Source organism: Truncatella angustata, assembly GCF_020726525.1.
Source record: "Truncatella angustata strain MPI-SDFR-AT-0073 chromosome Unknown BKA67scaffold_1, whole genome shotgun sequence".
Lineage (NCBI taxonomy): Eukaryota > Fungi > Ascomycota > Sordariomycetes > Amphisphaeriales > Sporocadaceae > Truncatella > Truncatella angustata.
In genome coordinates this window covers 7,994,025-8,004,559 of record NW_025763381.1, presented here as the reverse complement: position 1 = coordinate 8,004,559, position 10,535 = coordinate 7,994,025, and the positions used below count along the sequence as shown (strand labels likewise).

At 49.8% G+C, this 10,535-nt stretch overlaps 5 protein-coding genes across 5 annotated transcripts; 1 reads left to right on the top strand and 4 right to left on the bottom strand.

The window, feature by feature from the left end:
* Nucleotides 1–94: 94 nt before the first annotated feature.
* Nucleotides 95–1,123, bottom strand: BKA67DRAFT_531410 (uncharacterized protein; the record flags this gene model as incomplete). The annotated part of the gene is made up of 2 exons (XM_046099380.1): nt 95–668; nt 732–1,123. The coding sequence occupies 2 exons, from the start codon at nt 1,121–1,123 to the stop codon at nt 95–97; spliced, it is 966 nt and encodes a 321-aa protein (XP_045965488.1).
* Nucleotides 1,124–1,833: 710 nt separating this feature from the next.
* Nucleotides 1,834–3,673, bottom strand: BKA67DRAFT_599435 (S-adenosyl-L-methionine-dependent methyltransferase). Its single transcript, XM_046105318.1, has 3 exons — nt 3,385–3,673; nt 3,066–3,335; nt 1,834–3,017 (listed from the first exon to the last, which is right to left on the bottom strand). The coding sequence occupies exons 1-3, from the start codon at nt 3,565–3,567 to the stop codon at nt 1,950–1,952; spliced, it is 1,521 nt and encodes a 506-aa protein (XP_045965487.1). The 5' UTR covers nt 3,568–3,673; the 3' UTR covers nt 1,834–1,949.
* A 55-nt stretch (nt 3,674–3,728) lies between these two features.
* BKA67DRAFT_550957 (serine threonine protein kinase) lies at nt 3,729–5,482 on the top strand. The gene has a single exon (XM_046101699.1). The coding sequence runs from the start codon at nt 3,950–3,952 to the stop codon at nt 5,393–5,395; it is 1,446 nt and encodes a 481-aa protein (XP_045965486.1). The 5' UTR covers nt 3,729–3,949; the 3' UTR covers nt 5,396–5,482.
* Nucleotides 5,483–5,697: 215 nt separating this feature from the next.
* On the bottom strand, nt 5,698–7,141 carry BKA67DRAFT_82836 (uncharacterized protein). Its single transcript, XM_046109468.1, has 2 exons — nt 6,649–7,141; nt 5,698–6,583 (listed from the first exon to the last, which is right to left on the bottom strand). The coding sequence occupies exons 1-2, from the start codon at nt 6,773–6,775 to the stop codon at nt 5,829–5,831; spliced, it is 882 nt and encodes a 293-aa protein (XP_045965485.1). The 5' UTR covers nt 6,776–7,141; the 3' UTR covers nt 5,698–5,828.
* A 612-nt stretch (nt 7,142–7,753) lies between these two features.
* Nucleotides 7,754–8,164, bottom strand: BKA67DRAFT_82827 (uncharacterized protein). The gene has a single exon (XM_046109467.1). The coding sequence runs from the start codon at nt 8,001–8,003 to the stop codon at nt 7,788–7,790; it is 216 nt and encodes a 71-aa protein (XP_045965484.1). The 5' UTR covers nt 8,004–8,164; the 3' UTR covers nt 7,754–7,787.
* Between the last annotated feature and the right edge of the window lie 2,371 nt (nt 8,165–10,535).

The window sequence follows — 10,535 nt, the reverse complement described above, 5'->3', positions numbered from 1 at the left end:
CCGCTCCCATTGATGGAATCGACCCGGAACTTTGGTAAATATGTGATAGATGACAATTATTATTTACGCTGTACAGTGAACGCGAAGGCCAAAACTAATAATCAAACTGAGATAATTTACCCTCTTCCAAAATCATTTCGTCCGACGTGTGGTTCCATTGCCAGTACATCACTGACTTCTTAATAACTTCGAGGATTGCGAGGCCTAGCAGCAACATGGCCGTTGACTGTCCAAAATCCCACCGATCTTCCCGCTCAACACCCTCTAGCAGTTTCTGGTTTGCTTCTCTCACCACCACCATGAAATATAGGTGAACCCCAAAGTGTAGGACCGCAAGGATGACCAAGGGGAATCTGAGCTTAGGGCCAGAGAAAATGGCACCGATCATGGTAATCAGGAGTGCAAATCCTGTGATAAGAACATATGTTATTTCCGTGCCTGGCTGTTCAGCACCTGCATCTGCAGAACCCTTGGTTTCATAGCAGTAGCCCAGTGACTCCGAGTGCTCGTTCCATTGGAGCATATGCGAAAGCGTGACGATTGTCAGGGCGAAGAAAAATGCTGCGTAAAGGTAGACAGACAAGTACTGGAGGGACAATCGACGCGGCGACTTGTTGAGCTTGGCTTGGCAAAACCTCGTCCAGACAAAAGCGACAATGCCGGATACTCTGTGAAGATCTGAGGTTAATATACTTGCACATCGTTACTATGGTTTGTTGGGATTCGCCTACCCCACGAAGCTGACAGTGTCAAAGGCAAGTCTCAGATGATAGACCCCTATCTTGTCCTGCTTGGCCCACACCGTGATCATATATGCTATTCCTAGCAGCATCTGCACATCATTTCCAACCCGGAGCATTTTGGAGAATATCTCCAGTCTCTTTTTCCGCCGCCAGTACTCTACTGTTCCTTCGAATCCATCGAGATCTAGGTGCCCATGCCGTGCTAGGAAGAAGACCCAGATAGTGATGGCTAGTGATAGGAAAGCTTGGCCAGCGAAGGATACCATGACACCAACACCTGCAATATCGGGCAGAGCTTCACCGACCTTCTCGCAAACACTGTCCGGTATCGTTACGCTTTCGACGCTCAGCGCGTCCTCTACAGTCGTGTCGTAAGACATTTTGAACGAACGTATTGTACGTAATGATAGTAAATAGGCTTAACATAAAACGACGGGACTGGGACCATTACTTATAGCAACCAACTCCATGCACTAGGCAAAGAGAACGGATCCCAGCGCGGGATCAATGCCAAGCCTGTGACACTTCCGTGCTCAAGGGGGCCAGAACAATTTCAGACCGGTCGAAGACTCCATCACACTCCAGGCATTGATCGACTTCAAATGTTGCGGGCGGGATAGTGCCGATCCGCAAAACATCGGCCGAAGTCGAAACCGGAGCTAGAGGGTGAGCGCACGGCTCCACGGATGTTGTTCATTCTTAGCCAAGGAATCATGGACTCTCCCGGCGCCCTGAATGATCGCACGGACGCGAGACCAGTGATTCACCAATGAACAGGAGAACGGCTGATCGAAGGAGTACGTTTGTATCCATCGCTCTCATTTCATACGTTGTGTTTTTGTTTTAATTTCGAGCTGCGCCACAGCGAGCATCCTATGCATATACAATCTTGTTGCTACCGGTAATGCCATGACCTTAACTAACCATTTTAACATATCCTGAAACAGATGGTCAACGTAGGAAAACGAAGTTAGCAAAATGTGAATCCACAACCGCGTGGAAGTAGACCACCTTATATCTAGGAGGAGCGGGAACGTGGGTTATGAAAGCATCCAATCCAGGTTTGAGAATACTACATGCATGCTGTATGTAGAAGCACAATAAGGCCTAAATTTTCTATGGCTATACAATACTCTACAGTGATGACTTATAATACAAGGCCATTCTGCCAACCGCAATGCCGATATGTACAAGTAGAGAAGGGCGTCAAGCTCCTACATCACCACCAAAACCGGTGGGCCTCCTTCTTCCGTCATTCTCCGGTAAGATTGCCAACGCTTTGTATAGCTTTCCCATACCTCCTGGGCCTTTGTCAACGAGTCGCCTCCAGGATTTCTCTATCTCCTGCTTCTTTGTTTCGTCTGTGACCTTTCTAGCAAGATGCTCTGCACGGTGTCGTATGCCCATCGTCTCTAGAAAGTCTGCTTGCGTTATAGGGCCATGAACCTCGATTCCCTCGCTCGCCATCATTGACGCCTCTGCAATAGCCATGAAATCAACGTCTGCGCTGAGGTCCACTTGTCCTGGTTCACTGAAGGGGCTAACACGCTTATGGGCTTTGATACCACGAAGAGAGTTCACAGGTATTGTGTCACTTGGGCCATAGTCCAGGATAAGTGCAGCGCCAGAAGGTCGCTCTTTGGGATATTGCTTAGATCCACCAATGCGTGAGGCGAATTCGGCAGCATAAAGATATGAGTCCGGACAAACCTCAATAAGTGCATCGGGAGTGGACTTGAGTGCTCGATATCGTGCTGATGTCTCGGGCACGTACATGGAGTGACGTGTGGCGGATGGCGAAAGGGTGAGTTGAAACTCAGGAACCGGTCCATCGTGCCGTTCGGACTTGGGCGTTCCGAGACTGTCGTGTGTAGATCCCAGCGGCGCTGGCGCGACCACCATCTCACGCCATTGCTTCTTTGATTTAGCATCAGTGGTAGCTCTAGGCTGTGCTGACGAGAGGGACGGTTGCTTCTTCTCTGAATGTGGTATATCCACAACTTGGAAAGCATGGATAGGGAGAGCATCGAAGAACTCGTGGGCCACTATAAGTGGTGTCTTACTGGCGTCTCGAGGCACAGCCTGGATAGTCTCCGTCCAGACTATAGGCAGACCCGAGTACTTGCTTGTGCTGTGATATCCGACTTTGTCTTCCGTCATCTGAGCGTCCTGGCCACAGAGGAGGTTCTTTTGCGCCACCCGCAGTTCTGGACTAGCTTCCACCATGTAGATGGCATCGATACTTGATACCATGTCTGGGAAGTTTCTGATGGTCTACTCAAAATGAGCAATGGCGCTTCTTACGGTGACAGAACAACTTACACGGAGCATATCATCCATCAGAGTGCCTCGGCCAGGGCCGACTTCCATGAGCTCAACGCCCTTCTTTGGTCGACCTTGAGATATCCACTCTGCAACAAACCAGATACCAATGAGTTCCCCGAAAGTCTGAGAAATCTCTGGAGATGTGATGAAGTCGCCCTTTTTGCCGAACTGGTCTCGACCTTCTTGCAGTGCCCCAGTGTAGTAGCCACCGGTATCAGACGTCAAGCACATGCGCATAAAGCTTGCAAGGGGCACAGGCCCGGTCGTCTACTCCAGCCTTAGCAATGTTTGATGATACGCTGCGAAGGAGACTCACATTTATCGCTTCTGTTAACTGCTTCGCCAACGGTGTTGACCATTTACGATCCTCATCTTTTCTCTCGGCTGTTGCCACAAAGTTCCGGCGGCTCTGACATGAGATCCATAAAGGTTGTGCAGACCTCAGTCTCAAGCCACTGATCAGCCCATGACGGGCATTGCGTGTAATTACGGACCGCATTCTGGCCTCGTAAAATCTACAATCACAAACACATGCCGCGAATAGCCTTATATGTGCGTTGAGCCAATGGTGTTGACCTGACCTCTGTCAATTCAGAGACGGGAGGCTAAAATGGAGCTTTAGCTATTAGAGCTCTAACATTACAGAAGGTGCCGAACTCCAAAAAATTTAAGGCGGAACTTGTCCCGCGCCTACGTCAAGGGAGAATCCCTATCTCAATAGCGATAAGCCTGTCAACACGATCACTCATTTCGGCTCAAAGTCACCTATCAATCCGATAGCTATCCAACGAGACAAGCGTCTGCATCGATCCCTCCAAGGTCCGCTTGGTTGTCCACCTCGAGTGGCTTCATTCTAGCTGCGGTCCTTGCACCACAGCACCATGGCTGGCAAATCACGCTGGGCAGACACAGAAGAAGATGCCGCCCTCGAGGCAAAGCTGAAGCGGGAGAAGGAAGAAAAGAAGCGCGCCAAGGCTGAGAAAGCTCGCAAGGCAGCTGAAGAGGCAGAAGAAGAACAACGGCGCGCAGCAGCAGAAGCCCGACGGCAAGAAGCACTGCAATCCCAGCAAGAAGCAGCCGAGCACGACGACGACAGGCCAGTAAAACGACGGAAACTCACACCCGAGCGCGACGATGCAGCGAGCAAGGAGGACGGCGAGACGGCAAAACTCCTGCGCTTCGAATCCGGCGTCTTTGCACCCGCGACGAGCGTCGAGAACTACGACAAGCTAAACGACATCGAAGAGGGCGCCTACGGCTGGGTCGCCCGCGCAAAGGACCTGCGAACGAACCGCGTCGTGGCGCTGAAGCGCCTGAAGCTCGACGACTCGCCACAGAATCGCATCGGCCTACCCGAGACGGGGCTGCGCGAGATCCAGATCCTCAAGGACTGCTCGCACCGCAACATTGTGGATCTACATGACGTGGTGGTCAACGACGGCGCTGCAGATAGCAGGCCGGGCAAGATCGAGTCTATATTCCTCGTTCTGGAGTTCGTCGAGCACGATCTTAAGACTATACTGGAGGACATGCCGGAGCCATTCCTGGCGTCAGAGGTCAAGACGCTCGTGCAGCAGCTCGCGGCGGGCGTGGGATATCTACATGAGAACTGGATACTACATCGGGATCTCAAGACGTCAAATCTGCTGCTGAACAATCGTGGACAGCTCAAGATAGCAGATTTCGGCATGGCCCGGTACGTCGGCGATCCACCCCCGCCAAAACTTACACAACTGGTCGTAACGCTGTGGTATCGCGCGCCCGAGCTATTGCTGGGCGCGAAGACATACGACAACAAGGTCGACATGTGGAGTATAGGTTGCATATTCGGAGAGCTCCTCACGCGAGAACCATTGTTGCAGGGCCGGAATGAGGTCGACGAGCTGACCAAGATCTTCGAGCTCTGTGGCATTCCTACAGAGGAGTCGTGGCCGGGCTTCAGGCGACTCCCAAATGCCAGAACTCTGCGGCTGCCCAAGAGTTCCGCAACGACCGGCTCGGTGATACGCGCCAAGTTCCCCCTACTGACCGCGGCGGGCAGCGGTCTACTGAACAGTCTCTTGTCTCTAGACCCCGAACAGCGGCCTGGTGCGCGAGAGATGCTGAAGCACGAGTATTTCGTGCAGGACCCCAAGCCCAAGCACGAGGCTCTCTTCCCCACATTCCCGTCAAAGGCAGGTCAAGAGAGGAGACGCAGAAGGGAGACCCCGAACGCACCGGGGCGCGGACAAAAGGCGGCAGATCTGGGCACGATGGATCTCAGTGGCATCTTCGCTGGAAGAGAAAAGGAAGAAAGGGGTGGTGGATTCACCCTGCGACTGGTGTAAAATATACAAGTTACATGGACTCATGACAATCAAGTAGCCTAGGTTAGAAGAATCCCAACGTACGCCATCGTCGTGCGACTTGTAAGAGTATGTGAAACTGATTTGTAAATATGTGCATTGCGTATCAAACCATAGTGGCCAATCGGAGATGACATCTTCTTCTATGCTTTGAAAGTGTAGGTCTGGTCATTAAGCTGTGTTTGTGGTCATCGAAATGCTGAGTACCCGTTCCAAACCGACTATGTGCAAATAAACTCGCAAAACATATAGCTCCGGCTATGTTTTCAATCAAATGTAGAACGCCATGTACAATGAATTTTCCCTCCATATCCCAAGATATTACCCAGTGAAACGGCACCCATCCGAGATTCCCTGTGCCCTCTTGAACCTCATAAAAAGTTCACGATTAGTCATCCGTTTGGGCCATCTACTTCTATAACCCTGCAAATCCAGCCACGAACCAGGTGAAGGTCAAGACGGTGATGGTCGCCATGCCAACAGCAAATCGCAATGCTTGGTTGTCGAGGTTGCTGTTGGCGGCACTGCAGGTGACACACTTCCACTCGCCTAGATCCTTGTATGGACGGGCAGTGTACATGCCGAATGTGAATCCTTTATAGACGCTCAGGTATCCCGGTTCGGCAGTAGCTGAGATTTGTGAGTCGGCATCGTAGATGATCAGTGTGTACTGCTCCGTCAGCAAAGGACTGGCCACAGCGGTTTGAGCATATGAGTTAGTGTCCCAGATGTAAGTGCCGGTAGGCTCGAATGTCATGTTCTGGGTCAGAGTCCAGGTCTCGGTGGCGACACTGCAGGACACGAGGACATCTACGGCAGTTGGCGTGCCTTGGAGCGACGTGTAGTTCCACGCCCATGTGATTGTTTCTCCGATACGGTAAAGTGGTGTGCTTGCGGTCGTTGCTGGCGTGATCATGGAGATACCGCCTGCTGGGTCGTCGGAATCGTAAGATGTGTGCGTAGAATTTCCTGACCCACTCGTACCGGTGCTGCTGCTGCCTGATTCTTTGCCCGTGCCTGTCGTCTCGCCTGTCCCCGTCGTCTTCGTCGTTGACACGCCACCAGTGTTCAAATTTGTTGTGATAACTTTGGCAGTAGTTTTTCCTGTAGCTGTCGTTGTGGCTGTCTCTGTTGCTGATTCGGCTGTTGTAGTGCCGGTCTCTTTGGGTGCTGTTATCCCCCCCGTTAGTAATGTAAATTTCCCTAGAGATGGCCAGAACTTGTGCAGGGCATACCGGATGTTGTGGTCGAGTCATCCTGCCTCACGACGAGGGAGTCGAGAGCTGGAAGCCATTGGGGCCATGCCGATACTGTTGAAGAAAGTGCAACAGCTGCAACCAAGAAACTTGTAGGACCCTTCATTTTGATGTCTGTTGTTGGGGGGTATTGTCTCAGAGTGTCGGAATGCGGGCTTGAGAATAGTCTCAATCAACTCTTTTACTTTGTGGGGGGCGAAGAGTTCCCAATCCAAATCCAATGCTGAGCAATTATAAAATGGACAGGGTTTTATGCCGAAGAATATGTTGTGCCACGTCCGAAAACTTGTGAACTGAAGTTTTTAAAGTTGTCGTCTCACGTTGTACGTGGTACCTGTCGGGGCGATGCGTTTGTGTTGATGCCCCTTTTTGCAGCTTCGTGTTGACTGGTACTCGCGGAGACAGACGGATGGCGTGGACTAAATTAGATATAGAATGTCCTCAGAATTTACTGTGACTCTGACTCTGACTCTGGCTCTGCTGAAAAGAAAACTGATCAGAGAAAACTTAAAAACTATTAGGGTATAGCTGATGCACAGAACGAGCGAGCGAGGGAAAGAATATAGTCGAATAGTAAACAAGCGAGTGTCGGATGGGAAGCAGGATTCTCTCTAAGGCAGAATCCGAAATGCAACAATCATTAAAAGCTGAGCGATGGTATCGATTGAGTGAAGGGAACGGGCGGTAACAAGGGGGGAATGTCGAGTTAATACAATACGGCTGACCCGTTGATTAAAGTGCAGGCCATCCACCTACCTTCGGTTTAGACAGGGGCACTGCTGCTCTTTTGGCCCGGGGACTGACGAACACGAAGTAAATCGGCTCGTACCAGCCCAAGATGGGGAAGGCGTTGATGCGCGCTAATGACCAGTGGACGCGACCTCAATGCAGTTCGGGGATCCAAGCTGGCAAGCTTTCCTGGTCAGACTCGAGGGAATCACTGAGTACTTGTAGGCCGGTTCGGTTTTATCTCAGGACTCGGCGTCCTCTCGTTGAATGCAATGGATGTTGGCCGTGGCGCAGGAAAGAAAAGACAGACACAAACAAATAATACTCATCGCCCCAGAGACTTAAGTTAGTTGTCAGCGCCTTTTACATGCTGCAAAAGCCGTCCAGAATCAACCCATGTTTTGAGTTGACCACTCCCAACAGGGTAAATCCCTGGTCGACCCAGCGACGATCCTCAACCTGGATCGAGGTCGTATTTGCAGCCCTGGAGCCCTGACCTGAGCCTCGAGCATTGAGCATTGAGCCTTTGAGTTCCCGGGCGGGGCAGGTGACCTGGCGTCCGCCGGATTGAGATTGGCTGGTGGGTTAGATACATAAAAAAGCATTGAGATCTTTTAGCTGCTCTCCAGCTGTACTGTATTGTACGGAGTCAGGGGAGCACGAAGGCTAGGAGCCAGGAGCTTTTCCAGAGCTTGGACGTGGCACCGAGCGAGACAGTAGAATATCTTAACCGCCTAAAAATAGGCTCTCGCCACATGCTTTCCTCGTGTTTCGTGGAGGCTGTGTGATATCGAATGACCTCATTCGCATTCCTCGAAATAAGTTTATCCTTCTCCAAAGTTGAACAATCCATATAGTCTCTCCAAAAAAATATATATTTCGTTCATGGGCACGGCAAACGGCCGTACTCATTCCCCCTTCCGATAAATGTTTGTGTTTATGGCTGCATATTGCCCATCCCTGCATGTCTTCTGCTTGTCGCCATCATCATGCAGCCAAGCATGCAACAGCCGGATCCCCGAAACCCTACAGCTTCTCAGCACACCTTATTAACCTATCCGGTCTATCCTGTATGCTTCTCGAGAAGCTCCGCATCAAAGATTCTTTGCATACCTAGGTGTATTAAGAATTTCACCGCATAAGCTTGCAATTCTGTCGATGTGCCTTCTTGGACGTTGCAGAGTCTCTCAGCAACGTGGGCATCATCAGGGTATCACCACCACTCCACGTTTTCCTGTTTCATCCGCGGAACTTAAACTGCCACTGCCAACGTAAGATATCTGGGAATCCACAGCAGGGCCATGTACAAACAATGTGGCGTATCAACAATTTACAGTGGCTTGATTGATGGCTACAATCGATTCTTAGTGCTTTTCCATTGGTGAAACCTGGTTTAAGTTCGAAAGTCAGTAACTTGGCAAGTGCTTCGAATAAGAGTCTAGCCTAGCAATCTACAATAGAACACGATGTTTTCACACACTTGAACAAACAAGTATAAAATTTAAACGACTTCGTGAAAGCGACAGCTGTCCCCGGCTGGGTTCAAACTATTTTCCATACATTTAAACTGATTCGAAACAGATTGTGCAGCTGGTTGACAGCTACTTGTTATTTCGTGGAGCCAACATGAATGGGAACTTCGAAGGCAAATCTGCCGCTGACGAAGTCGAAGGGCTCTAAGCACTATATAATGACTACTTGCTATTTTACACGGTTACATTCTACGAAAAATGGTTACCGGTGAGGCGTTTTAGCATTTCAACAAACATGCTGGTGATCTAAACATGGTTCGTTGAATTTTCGTGACCACTTTCAAGTCCACCTGGACCTGTTACGGTCATCAACCAATTGCATTTGCAGAGTTGGGCAAAAATTAGATGCTGAGCAAGACATGTCCACAATCTCGTCAACAGCAGGAGCCTGGGTAGGCCGCTACTTCTTGGTTTTGATGTCTCTCTCATGACAAGTCAGCACATTGGGTATCCTTAGAACAATACCGGCGAACACAAGGTCACTGAGCGCTAGTTGGACCCTATCAGCGTTTCTACAAGAGTTGGTGACGGACATGCCATGCATCGCCCCCCAAGATTGACTGACGGTGGGAGGCATGAAAACTGGCGCTGTATGGCCTAAACTATTTTGTGTGCATGATAGAACTTGGTCTCTGCCTAGTTATTAGGCGGAGATCTGCACGGCAGTTGACGAAGCAAATAAGGGCAAGGCTTGCTGCATGCGTTTTCAAATAGGCATACATCATTGTCCGTATATTTGACAACTTCCAGCCTACCTGCAAGATCAGAAGCATTGTTTTCAGCAACGATTGGAGCAGAAAAAATCACCCTGAATCCTGTGAGCTTCTAATCCCACTTGAAGACTTGCACAAACTCCTAGGCCCTCTGGCACAACGAAAAGCTCCACGAGCCCAAAGATATTTTATGCCAAGTAAACCCGAGAACGAATGATGATGAAAACGCTCGTCAGCCTTGGTAACTCACGTCAAAACGGTCCAACAACAAGAGCACCTCTTAAATCCTGCTAGAAAAGCCGTCGATCTATGAGATACGATCATGGAGCGGCATCTATGCCGGCAGATGAAGAGAATGCTTGAATTTGATAACGGCATGTGGATGCTAGGTCTTTTGTTTATTGAATCATGCAAATATTCATGGCTAGCTTGTACTCGCGTACCATTTCCATATATAACTCGAGTTGGTCGCAATAAAGGATGTTTGTGCTCGTATGAGACGAGGGTTTAGTAATATATGTCAAAATGGGTTCTTTACAGAAGCTTACGAGCTGCAACTGCTATTGCGTTACCTGAGTGCTCTGTCAAAGGGCTTAATTAGTTAGAGCAGAATAATATTGTGAAAGACCGATGGAAAATGTCATTGAGCTTAGACTGCCACATATTGCATACTCTATTGTATGAAAATTGCATCTTTGAATCGCGGTGAACAGATGGTTGTCATTGGATCTGGTACACTGAAGTTGGGCAGCGGCCAGCGGTCACATCCCCAAGATTATCAAAATTCCGTGGACTTTTGATGTGTTGAATGCGAGACATCTCAAAGAGATAGTAAACATGCTCTCACATTGGAAGCCAGGGCGGATGCTACTTGCCTCGGCCGGCGGCACTT

What these genes read in the sequence shown, in the direction of transcription:
- BKA67DRAFT_599435 (XM_046105318.1), bottom strand. Translation starts at nt 3,567, where the DNA reads ATGCGGTCCGTAATTACACGCAATGCCCGTCATGGGCTGATCAGTGGC. An exon ending in AGTTAACAGAAGCGATAAAT is followed by an intron (nt 3,336 to 3,384) that starts GTGAGTCTCCTT and finishes AGGCTGGAGTAG; the next exon opens with ACGACCGGGCCTGTGCCCCT. An exon ending in TGATGGATGATATGCTCCGT is followed by an intron (nt 3,018 to 3,065) that starts GTAAGTTGTTCT and finishes CATTTTGAGTAG; the next exon opens with ACCATCAGAAACTTCCCAGA.
- BKA67DRAFT_550957 (XM_046101699.1), top strand. Translation starts at nt 3,950, where the DNA reads ATGGCTGGCAAATCACGCTGGGCAGACACAGAAGAAGATGCCGCCCTC.
- BKA67DRAFT_82836 (XM_046109468.1), bottom strand. Translation starts at nt 6,775, where the DNA reads ATGAAGGGTCCTACAAGTTTCTTGGTTGCAGCTGTTGCACTTTCTTCA. An exon ending in TGACTCGACCACAACATCCG is followed by an intron (nt 6,584 to 6,648) that starts GTATGCCCTGCA and finishes GGGGGATAACAG; the next exon opens with CACCCAAAGAGACCGGCACT.
- BKA67DRAFT_82827 (XM_046109467.1), bottom strand. Translation starts at nt 8,003, where the DNA reads ATGCTTTTTTATGTATCTAACCCACCAGCCAATCTCAATCCGGCGGAC.